This window comes from Palaemon carinicauda, chromosome 41, assembly GCF_036898095.1.
Source record: "Palaemon carinicauda isolate YSFRI2023 chromosome 41, ASM3689809v2, whole genome shotgun sequence".
Classification (NCBI taxonomy): domain Eukaryota; kingdom Metazoa; phylum Arthropoda; class Malacostraca; order Decapoda; family Palaemonidae; genus Palaemon; species Palaemon carinicauda.
Window position 1 is genome coordinate 5,920,933 of NC_090765.1, and position 12,640 is coordinate 5,933,572.

Sequence of the window (12,640 nt, forward strand, 5' to 3'; positions counted from 1 at the left end):
GCGCAGGGTCGCGCGATGGTGATCAATATGCGCAGGGTCGCGCGATGGTGATCAATATGCGCAGGGTCGCGCGATGGTGATCAATATGCGCAGGGTCGCGCGATGGTGATCAATATGCGCAGGGTCGCGCGATGGTGATCAATATGCGCAGGGTCGCGCGATGGTGATCAATATGCGCAGGGTCGCGCGATGGTGATCAATATGCGCAGGGTCGCGCGATGGTGATCAATATGCGCAGGGTCGCGCGATGGTGATCAATATGCGCAGGGTCGCGCGATGGTGATCAATATGCGCAGGGTCGCGCGATGGTGATCAATATGCGCAGGGTCGCGCGATGGTGATCAATATGCGCAGGGTCGCGCGATGGTGATCAATATGCGCAGGGTCGCGCGATGGTGATCAATATGCGCAGGGTCGCGCGATGGTGATCAATATGCGCAGGGTCGCGCGATGGTGATCAATATGCGCAGGGTCGCGCGATGGTGATCAATATGCGCAGGGTCGCGCGATGGTGATCAATATGCGCAGGGTCGCGCGATGGTGATCAATATGCGCAGGGTCGCGCGATGGTGATCAATATGCGCAGGGTCGCGCGATGGTGATCAATATGCGCAGGGTCGCGCGATGGTGATCAATATGCGCAGGGTCGCGCGATGGTGATCAATATGCGCAGGGTCGCGCGATGGTGATCAATATGCGCAGGGTCGCGCGATGGTGATCAATATGCGCAGGGTCGCGCGATGGTGATCAATATGCGCAGGGTCGCGCGATGGTGATCAATATGCGCAGGGTCGCGCGATGGTGATCAATATGCGCAGGGTCGCGCGATGGTGATCAATATGCGCAGGGTCGCGCGATGGTGATCAATATGCGCAGGGTCGCGCGATGGTGATCAATATGCGCAGGGTCGCGCGATGGTGATCAATATGCGCAGGGTCGCGCGATGGTGATCAATATGCGCAGGGTCGCGCGATGGTGATCAATATGCGCAGGGTCGCGCGATGGTGATCAATATGCGCAGGGTCGCGCGATGGTGATCAATATGCGCAGGGTCGCGCGATGGTGATCAATATGCGCAGGGTCGCGCGATGGTGATCAATATGCGCAGGGTCGCGCGATGGTGATCAATATGCGCAGGGTCGCGCGATGGTGATCAATATGCGCAGGGTCGCGCGATGGTGATCAATATGCGCAGGGTCGCGCGATGGTGATCAATATGCGCAGGGTCGCGCGATGGTGATCAATATGCGCAGGGTCGCGCGATGGTGATCAATATGCGCAGGGTCGCGCGATGGTGATCAATATGCGCAGGGTCGCGCGATGGTGATCAATATGCGCAGGGTCGCGCGATGGTGATCAATATGCGCAGGGTCGCGCGATGGTGATCAATATGCGCAGGGTCGCGCGATGGTGATCAATATGCGCAGGGTCGCGCGATGGTGATCAATATGCGCAGGGTCGCGCGATGGAGATCAATATGCGCAGGGTCGCGCGATGGAGATCAATATGCGCAGGGTCGCGCGATGGAGATCAATATGCGCAGGGTCGCGCGATGGAGATCAATATGCGCAGGGTCGCGCGATGGTGATCAATATGCGCAGGGTCGCGCGATGGAGATCAATATGCGCAGGGTCGCGCGATGGTGATCAATATGCGCAGGGTCGCGCGATGGTGATCAATATGCGCAGGGTCGCGCGATGGAGATCAGCATGCCAGGGTCGCGCGATGGTGATCAATATGCGCAGGGTCGCGCGATGGTGATCAGCATGCCAGGGTCGCGCGATGGTGATCAGCATGCCAGGGTCGCGCGATGGTGATCAATATGCGCAGGGTCGCGCGATGGTGATCAGCATGCCAGGGTCGCGCGATGGCGATCAGCATGCCAGGGTCGCGCGATGGCGATCAGCATGCCAGGGTCGCGCGATGGCGATCAGCATGCCAGGGTCGCGCGATGGCGATCAGCATGCCAGGGTCGCGCGATGGCGATCAGCATGCCAGGGTCGCGCGATGGCGATCAGCATGCCAGGGTCGCGCGATGGCGATCAGCATGCCAGGGTCGCGCGATGGCGATCAGCATGCCAGGGTCGCGCGATGGCGATCAGCATGCGCAGGTGGGCGGTCGCGCGATGGCGAGCAGCATCTGCAGGTGGGCGATCGCGCGATGGCGAACAGCATCCACAGTTGAGGATCGCGCGATGGCGATCAGCATGCGCAGGGTCGAGCGATGGTGATCAGCATCCGCAGGTGAGCGGTCTCGCGATGGCGATCAGCATCCGCAGTTGAGGGTCGCGCGATGCCGATCAGCATCCGCAGTTGAGGGTCGCGCGATGCCGATCAGCATCCGCAGTTGAGGGTCGCGCGATGCCGATCAGCATCCGCAGTTGAGGGTCGCGCGATGCCGATCAGCATCCGCAGTTGAGGGTCGCGCGATGCCGATCAGCATCCGCAGTTGAGGGTCGCGCGATGCCGATCAGCATCCGCAGTTGAGGGTCGCGCGATGCCGATCAGCATCCGCAGTTGAGGGTCGCGCGATGCCGATCAGCATCCGCAGTTGAGGGTCGCGCGATGCCAATCAGCATCCGCAGTTGAGGGTCGCGCGATGCCGATCAGCATGCGCAGGTGAGCTAGTAGCTGGCGAACCATGTTCTTTCAGAAGTGTTGGAGAACGTTGGCGTGCTGGCTGTAACACACGCGGGCGATCCGGAGATCGCCGAGAGACAGGTGATCGCTGGCGAGCTGATGATCGCTGACGAGCAGAAGGCTACGCGTGGAAGCCTGCGCATAGAAGAAGAGTCCTTGACCCCAACCTGAACCGAAGTTCTAGATCGCGAGGGCGAACGTGGGCGCACAGGGCGCGTAACAGGAACCAACCGGAACAGCAGGGATGATCATCTTGAAAGCGCTGACGAACAGGAGAGCGCTGATGAGCAGAAGAGCGCCTGTGTGCTAACACTGAGCATGAGCAGTAGAGAACACAGCAGAAGGGCGCGCAGGGAAACCCTGACACGCAAGGGAAGAACCCCCGTGAGGGCAACCCTTTGCCCCGAAGGGATCGTTGTCCGCCGGGAGACTGATGTCCGTCGGAAGACCGCTGCCCGTCGGGAAGACCGTAGTCCGTCGGGAAGACCGTTGCCCGTCGGAAGACCGCTGTCCGTCGGGAAGACCGTTGTCCGTCGGGAAGACCGTTGCCCGTCGGAAGACGAGATCAGACTGCTGTCCATCTACACCAAGGGGGAAGATCAAGAAAAAGGAGTTGTAGGCTGCAAACGGAGATCCAAAAAGGCGCCTCAAGCACCCTTATAGGGAGATGAGAGGCCCTTACGACGAGGCGGACGGTGGGCCTTACGGCGAGGGAGGCCAACAGCAACAGAAGAAACCTCCGAAGAGGAGTCTCTATGAGTGTACTCTCTCGCGAACGAAAGAGAAACACTTCGTGGAAGAGACTGGTCAGCCAGTGACCTAAAAGGAGCAATCCTCCGAAGAGGAGCTCCTGCAGTTGCCCAGCCCCTTGAGCGAAACTGCAGGTGTGACCGCTCAGCACCAAGAGCATAGTCGCACGAAAAAAAAGGCAAGAGAAGAACCCCCCAAAAGGGGAAAAACTCAAGCCTGGACAGGAAAAACTTCCCTCGGAAGGAAAGTTACCCGCCCAAGGAGGCAAGCCTCCTGAGAGTTCTAAAATGAACTGGAGAGCTGTCCGTCGTCACGGGAGTACTTCCAGTAGAAGGAGACACGCCCCTGACGAAAATACAAGGGGGGAGGCAGCAACAGCCGAATCCCCAGGACTCAACCAGACAGCTCACACCGTTGCCATATTACAGAAACGAACTAGATCGGTAACTGTAAAAAAATAAAACAAATAATATTAGTATACTACATTCATTCCCCCGGGAAGGCTCCGAAGAGGAATCCCGAGGGAAAGGAACAAGAATTACACAACAGGCACGTGCCCTCACAACCACTTACACTCACGGAAGGAGAGCTGTAACCAAAAAAGAATTATAACAATTATAATTATGTAACTATGTAATTGTGTAATTTAAAAATGAATGAACACTAAAGAAAGAACGAAAACCCCGAAAGGAATCGTTCTACAAGCTGAAAAATAAAAAAACAACTACAATTAGATTCATAACTAATTGAGACAAACGTACGGCGTAGCAACGCCTCCCCACACGGAAAGGAAGCTACAATGGCGTAGTAACACGTAGTAAAAGGGTGAACGACCTCAAGAGAGAGAGAGAGAAAGACATAAGTCAAACTCGATCGCCACCCATAAAATTACGCCGTGGTGGCCTAGCTGCCGAGGACTCCACGTAGATATCATACACTACACACACAAATCTGAAAAGGAAACTTACTTATTTCTATACTCAAATATATATACAAACATGAAAACATGTTTACATATATATTGAGTAAATGAAAAGTAAGCGATTAAGTAAAGACAAAACAAACAATGACTGCCAAGAGAGGACCAAGACAGAGACGTCTGTCACAGTCCGAGCCAAAAGTGAAAGTGAGTATTCACCGGTGTGTGAGGGGGAGGAGGGGTAGCTAGCTACCACTCCCCTACCCCCCCGCTAACTAGCGCGGGGGTAATACACCCTCGTTAAATTCTAATGGCTCGCCATTTCAGCTACGCTAAAAGGTAACCCTTTGTAAATAGCGTGGTTTGTATTTCAGTTACGGAACAACTGCCCATTGCGAGAGATTATACTCTTTCGCCGAGGGCTGGAAAGAAAATACAATAGGTTATATGATTAATATTAGTATTCTCAAAATCGAAATATTAAATAGCGATACAAGTATTGTGAAACAAAAACGATCATCAAGCGTAAATTGACTGTACGCTCGTGAAATCTCTATATAAATCGAAAATTAACTAAAGGAAATATACTTAAAAATAATATATTTCCCTAAATTATAAAAATTAAAATGCTTATGCTTAGTAAGTTAGTATTTTAAAAATTTCTTGCAAGAAAAAGAAAATCATTCACATATTTGCAAGTCATACTAAATAGTTTACGTCACATGATTGTGACGTCATAATGTTTTAATGATTAAATGTTTTTCCTTCCATTACATCTTTAAGAGTTGTTTGTTAGTTAATAAAGAAGGGGACAAAATTCCTTGATCCTATCCATTTCAATCTTACGAACATAGAAAAGAAAACAAATACACACATGCCCTCTGCTACATACTATGTAGGAATCAAGAGCAGCTTGAAAGTCAGTCTAGCCCTACACACAAAGTTTATCAACAGAGTAGCCATCTTGAAAATCAAGTTAAATTAAACTGTCCAAGTTGGACCAACAAAAAACTGTCGTATTTCGTGTGAAAAGGAAAATCCAATATCTTCGATAGTTGAAAGGCAGCGAAAGCCATTAACAATAATCAGACAAAAGGTACTTCACCAAATTGTAGAATAAAGTAATATATCAGCGAAACAAACTTCCTAGGTATTGACTCGATCAACAGCAGGGAATTTCTGAGGAATGTTGGGAATGGTTCTAGTAACCTAAGAGAGATGGTGCTCATGTGTGATCACTTACTGTCATGGCAGCGATTGCCACGAAATTTGAATTTCTTCCGTGCGCGCAACGAAACGCGGGATTTAAGCTATACAGTATATATGTAACTACCAGGGAAGTTACATATTTAAAAACTGTTACTCGAACTATCAATTGCTCGAAAGCTGAATAAACATTAACTAAGTATCATTATCTTAACCATTAAAGCTGTTCTCGGATGGATCTGTACAAGACAGTTGCCAAAGTCAAAGTGAAAATAACATTACCTGTCGGGTGGGCGGGGCTTAAAGGTTTGTATTAAGTATAAGAAAAAAAACTGATGTGTTATCTTAAGAAGTCCATATTCAAAGAAAATTAGTATGCTTGGAAGATCTCCACATAATATGCGATACGAAAGATAAGAAATGAAAGTACAGTAATGAAGTCAGAGGGCTTGGACTTTAATAACTTCTGGTAATGAAGTGTTGGAAATTTAATGCTGTGCTGATCCACTGCTTGGAATGCTACAGTATAGGCCTAAATACAACAAACAAGTATCTTTAAAGTTTACTCAAATAATAAAAGTCTACAAGATATTTCTCATATTTCAAAACTTGAGCGTTTTTTAAATTATTTTTTTTTTTCTAAATTTACAAATAAACAAGTGAGAAGCAAGAAACTTACCTGGTAGAGCATAGTCTTGACAGTGAAGTAATGCACCACAACCACCACAAGGCACATTACTAAGTGGAATGCTTTGATCACATGTGCCATACTCTAGAACATCATCAATGCCTAGTTCATCCTCCATAGTCTGCCGCAAACCTATTCCTTCTGCTCTCATTTGTGATTTGTGATCATTCTGAGTTTTTACTAATTCAGTTAAACTTTCATCATAAGCCTGCATTCTTTTTGCAATGTCTTCCTGAAGTGAAAATTTAGTATTGCCCCAGTCATACTCCTTGACAACTTTAAGGTTGGTTTTCAATTCCTCCATACTTATATTTTCAACTTCTGTATAAGGAAGATTTACGTAAGATTCCTCTTCCTCAATATCCGGGTCTTCACTATTAACTCTATAAGAATCTTTCCCTTGGAGTAATTTTTCCACTATGAGTGGAATTGCATTTTGTTTTCTGTTCTCAAGTAATAATCTTTGGTGCTTTTTGGCAACATTTTTTCTTGACAGACGATCTACTCCTACCCCATTATCAACCAAGTATGAGCTATATAAAACATTATTATCCTGAGCCAACTGTACCACCACAGGGGAGTTTTCTTCAGGAAAGTTCTCACTTTGGTCATACTCGATCTTTAAATGTTTACTGAGGCTCATTTGTCTTAGAGTATTTAACTTAAAGCTGTAAGTATTCTTTTTCAGAACACGAGAGAAAATAACTCTCATTTTTGCGAATGAGTTGCAGCCTTAAGAAGAAAACAATCTGGACTAACACTAATAGCTTCCACTTGGTGAATGTATAGACAAAGCTGAAAAACAAGAAAAAGTCATCAATACAAATTTAAACATCACCTTACATAACCAATTACAAATGTTCAAGGTCTTCAACATTAAAAAAATCAATGCAAATCATAAATGTTAGTAGTTAAAACATCTTGCCTACAGATTAACTAAACAGAAAATGTGACCTATTTTTGCCACCTCAAGAATCAATATGATATGACAAATTCGGAGATAATTTGTATTTTTCCTAACCATACAAACCTTAGCTATTTACATTGGGTTTACTTTCGGCGTAGCTGAAATTGACGAGCCAATAGATTTTAACGAGGGTTAACTACCCCCGTCCTAGTTAGCGGGGGTAGGGGAAGGGGTAGCTTGCTTACACCCCCCCCCCACACACTGGTGATTTGCTTCACTTCACTTAGAGGTAGGACTTGACTTGGGGGACAGGGTTAGCGGGCAAATATGTGTAAATAGCTAAGATTTGTATGGTTAGGAAAAATACAAATTATCTCCGAATTTGTCATTTGTTCTGTAACTGAAATACAAACCACGCTATTTACATTGGGTGACTTACCCCTTAGGAAGGGTGGAAAGTCCCCAGCCTTACTGACTTTGGCTTTACCCGGGGACTCCGATTCCAAGTGAGTAGCACTCAAGAAAAGGAGTCCCTGCACCTCACAAGTTCCTTGCTCCGCAAGGAACGTGTGGCCTACATAAGTTGTGTGTGGAGGAAAGAGCGTGACTCGTCCTATGAAGTTGACCTTGAGACCTTTAGATAGGAATTCAGGATAGGACGTTCACAATACCACCTCGTCAGGGTATGGGGGACGCGACAGTATTAAGCTTAATACTAGGAGCACAAGGAAGCATGGTTTACCTGCAAAGGTTGAGGTCAGCTATGCGGAGACCAGGATGCTGCTTCCCCAAGAGAGGGGAGGATGAAGAAAGAAGTAAGGGCCAGACATACTCTTTCATTCACGCAGACTAAAACCGGGTAACAACGCCCTCAACCTACTGCTACCTGTCCATAAAGGAGCCAGAGGCTAGACCAGCTGTTGTGCAGCCACCACAGGGCCAATAGAAAAAGTATCGAGGCTCCTGTGGGTCACGTCCTCCAGGTAGTGGGCTGTGAAGGTCGTCTGACGCTTCCAGACCCCAGCTTGAAGCACCTGCGTCACAGAAAAGTTTCTCTTGAAGGCCAGGGACGTAGCGATGCCCAACGTCGTGTGCCCTAGGGCGACGTGACGGAGGAGGGTCCGGATTCAAGGTGTGATGGATAACCCTTCAAATCCAAGCCAAAATGGTGTTCTTGGTGACCCTCCTCTTTGTCCTGCCTGTGCTAACAAACAATGCTTGCACCTGAGGACGAACTGCAGCTGTTCTCTTCAAGTACACCTCAGACTCCTCACTGGACATAATAGCAGCTAGTCTGGGTCGCTTGTTACAGAACGGAGACTCGTGACCCTGAAAGAGTCGAACCGTGGGCCGGCACTCCAGGGTTCTGATTCTTGGCAACAAACTTAGGGACGAACCTGAACGTTACCTCCCCCCATCCCCTTGAATGGGCGACATTGTACGAGAGACCATGAAGTTCACTAACTTGTTTGGCAGAGGCCAACGCGAGCAGGAAAGCCGTCTTCCAAGACAGGTGGCGATCAGAGGCCTGGCGTAATGGTTCGAAGGGAGGTCTCTTAAGAGCCCTGAGAACCCAAACCACGTTCCATGGAGGAGGTCTCACTTCCGACTGACGGCAGGTAATCTCATAGCTATGTATGAGTAGAAAGAGTTCCAGTGACGAAGAAATGTCCACTCCTTTCAGCCTAAAAGCCAAGCTCAAGGCTGAGCGATAGCCTTTCACCGCTGAGACCGGAAGGCACATTTCCTCCCGCAAATATACAAGAAACTCCGTCGTCGTCGGCGCCCACTCGTGTCCGAGTATTGGGTTCTGTCGTTAGCCATCAGCCTCCTATCTGTGGGGTGGGTGCTTATGCCTGATGTGGCTGTTAAGTCCTAGTCTGTGGTGGAAGAGTCGCGGACAGTGTTCACAAGGGAGGGTAGGTGGTTGGCGGGGCTGTTCTAATCGCTCTCTCCTTCTTCTCCTCCTAGCCTCCTCATTTTGTCTCCTCCTCTCCTCGAAGTCCACGGTGCCATGGTGTACTGTACTCCTCCAGGTTTTCCTGTCCCTGGCTGTTTCTTCCCATGAGGAAGGATCGATGTCAGTTAGAGCCAGGGTGCGCTTTAGTTGATCTTTATAGCGCATTTTTGGGGCTCCTCGTGGTCTGGTGCCCTGGGTCAGTTCTCCGTAGAATATTTTCTTTGGGAGCCTAGATGGATCCATCCTATGCACGTGTCCTATCCAGCGGAGGCGGTGGTGGATGATGGTGGCCTCCACGCTGGTCAGCGAGGCACGTTCTAAGACTTCAATGTTGGTGGTGTGGCTCTCCCAGGGGATTTTCAAGATCTGCCTCAGTTTCATTTGTTGGAAGCGTTCTAGGTTTTTAAGATCGTTACTATATAGCGTCCATGTTTCAAATGCATACAGGAGCGTGGAGAGGACTACTGCCCTGAACACCATTATTTTGGTGGTCATTGTCAGTGCGTGGTTGTTAAATACGCGGCGGTTGAGTCGGCCAAAGGCGGAGTGGGCTGCCCTGATCCTGTTCTCCACGTCCTTTTTGCTTGTGGGAGCTGATGTTAGGATGCTCCCTAGGTAGGAGAACTGGTCCACCTGTTCTAACGGTTGGTCATTCACCGTGGTATTGAAGTTGGGGAGCATCAGTCCTGGTGGATGTTGGACGAGGGTCTTGGTTTTGTCTGAGTTGACTTGCATCCCAAAACGTTCGTAGGCAGAGTTGTATGCATCAGCTAACGACTGCAGGTCCTCTGCCGTCTGACCTGGGGTGGCATTGTCGTCAGCATACTGCAGTTCTCGCACTGCACACAAGGTGGTCTTGGTTCTGGCGCGGAGTCTAGCGAGGTTGAAAGCGCCTCCATCCATGCGGAAACGTAGGTCGGCTGAGGGTGTGTCTGGGGGAATCTCGTTGAGCATTGCTGCGGTGTATAGCGAGAAACACGTCGGGGCCAGAACACAGCCCTGCTTCAGGCCGCCGTTGATGGGGAATGGGTCTGAAAGAGAGTTCTGGTGGCAGACTCTCCCAACCATTCCGTCATGGAGGGCACGCACCAGCTTGACAAAATCGGGTGGGCAGCCATATCTTTTGAGGACAGCCCACATGGCAGGTCGAGGTACTTTGTCGAAGGCCTTTTTCAAATCCCAGAAGATGAACATTATGGGCTGTTGTTGTTCGAGGCTCTTCTCTTGTAGTTGTCGCGCACAGAAGATCATGTCTATGGTCCCGCGGGAAGGTCGAAAGCCGCACTGGGACTCTGGCAGGACGTCTTCTGCGAGAATAAGGAGGCGGTCAAGGAGAATCCGAGCGAAAATCTTACTCGCGATGCTTAGTAGTGATATTCCCCGGTAGTTGTTACAGTTCTCCCTGTCTCCCTTCTTGAAGATGGTAGTGATGTTTGCATCGCGGAAGTCACTGGGGGTGGTCTTGGTCTCCCATATTTTCAGTATAAGGAGCATCAAACGGTTCCTCAAGCCGGGGCCACCGTGAGTGAGGAGCTCCAACGGGATGTTGTCTGGCCCTGGGGCTTTGCCGGGCTTCATGCGCTGCAGGGCCTTGTTGAAGTCATGGATGGAGGGTGGTAGTGCCATCCAGTGACGGACGGGATGCTGCGGGGTCATTCGCAGGAGATCGTCTGGGGTGTCTGCTTGGTCATTGAGGAGGTTCTCAAAGTGAGACCTCCACCTGGCCAGGATGCCCTCGCTGTCGGTGATGGTCGTGGCCCCATCCGCGTCCTTCAGGCTGCCCACTGATGACCGTGTGGGACCGAATATTTCTTTTGTTGCTGCATAGAAGCTGCGCAGGTCACGTTGGTCAGCGAAACTCTGTATTTCTGCAGCTTTTCTTTGCCACCAGGTGTTCTGGGCTTCACGGATACCTCTTTGGCAACCAGCTTCAGCCACCTTGTGAGCACATTTGTTAGCTGCTGTTGGTTGGTTTTCCAAAGTCAGGCGTGCTTGTCGTTTGGTTTCAATGAGAAGAGAGATGGTAGCATCATTCTCATCAAGCCAATCCTGCCGTTTCTTGGTGGTGAAGCCTAGTGTTTCCTCCGCGGCACGGGCCATGGCGTTTCTGAGGGTGGTCCAGTGGTGCTCGACAGTGGCCTGACCCACAGGGTCTGCGAGGTATTGTTCGCAGGCCTCCTTGTAGTTCTGTGCCACCTGTGGGTTGCGGAGCTTACTACAATCAAAGCGTTGGTGTGGTACGCTGTCAGGTGCCCTTCTGGGTGGTCGTAGGGTCGTCACGGAGAGTCGGGAGATGAGGAGTCTGTGGTCCGTCCAGCAGTCGTCCGCTCCGGGCATGGATCGGGTGATGCGGACGTCTCCTCGGTCTCTGGCTCTGGTCAGGACGTAGTCCAGGGTGTGCCAGTGTTTAGACCGTGGGTGTCTCCATGTGGTCTTTTGTCGCTTTGGTAACTGGAAGATGGTGTTGGTTACCACAAGTTGGTGTTCTGCACACAGACCCAGTAGGAGTTGGCCATTGGCGTTGCAATTTCCAATGCCATGGCGGCCGATTCCCTCCCACAGGCGATGGTCTTTGCCTACTCGGGCATTAAAGTCGCCAAGCACAATGAGCTTGTCATTGGCGGCCACTGCCTGGATGGTGCGGTCGAGCTGGGTGTAGAAGGCAGCTTTGTTATCATGGGTTGAGGTCATAGTCGGGGCGTAGACAGAGATCAGGGTGAGATGTCTGTCCCGCGTGATGGGGATGCGGACAGTCATCAGGCGCTCACTAATGGCCTTGGGAGCGAGGTTGTGCTGCTGAACTAGCTGGGAACGGATGGCGAAGCCGACACCGTGGATGCGAGGCTCCTCTAGGGCCTTGCCTTTCCAGAAGATGGTGTAGCCTGTTCCAGCTTCCCTGATGTTGCCCTCTTCGGGTAGTCTGGTCTCGCTAAGAGCCGCCACATCAACATTGAAGCGGGCTAGCTCCTTGCAGATGAGGGCTGTACGTCGTTCCGGGCGGTTGGTGTTCGTCACGTCTTGGAGGGTGCGGATGTTCCACGCACCTAAGGTTAATATTTTTTTCTTGTTATTTCGACCGCATTAGTGGGATGTCCGCCAGCTGCTAGAATAGTGGCATCGAGTGGAGAGATACCCCTCCCACGACACCAACCACAGAAGACTCTCCACTTTGCCTGGTAGACTTCCTCAGAGGACTTTCGCAGGTGCCGAGACATTCTCTCTGCAACCTGTTGCGAAAAGCCTCTCTCCGTGAGGAGACGCTGGACAGTCTCCAAGCGTGAGGCCGAAGCGAGGCTACGGCTTTGTGGAAGATGTTGCAATGTGGCTGTCTAAGTAGCTCGTGTCGTGGGGGAAGCTCTCTCGGGAGCTCCGTCAGGAGCTGCAGAAGGTCCGGGAACCATTCCGCATGATGCCATAGCAGAGCTATCAGAGTCATCGACAAGTTGACCGATAGTCTGGTCCTGTTGAGCACCCTTCTCATCAGACAGCACGGTGGGAAGGCGTACACGTCAATGTTATCCCACCGTTGTTGGAAACCATCTTGCCAGAGTGCCTTGGGGTCCGGGACTG

At 50.5% G+C, this 12,640-nt stretch overlaps 1 protein-coding gene across 6 annotated transcripts in view; it reads right to left on the bottom strand.

The window, feature by feature from the left end:
* The window catches only part of LOC137632665 (nitric oxide-associated protein 1), a 194,874-nt gene that overhangs the window by 173,875 nt on the left and 8,359 nt on the right, over positions 1–12,640 (bottom strand). For all 6 annotated transcript variants that reach the window (XM_068364739.1, XM_068364740.1, XM_068364741.1 and 3 more), the window contains one exon: positions 6,195–6,998. In XM_068364739.1, coding sequence (XP_068220840.1) covers positions 6,195–6,915 — 721 coding nt within the window. In that variant the 5' untranslated portion in view covers positions 6,916–6,998. The remainder of the gene's footprint in view (positions 1–6,194; positions 6,999–12,640) is intronic.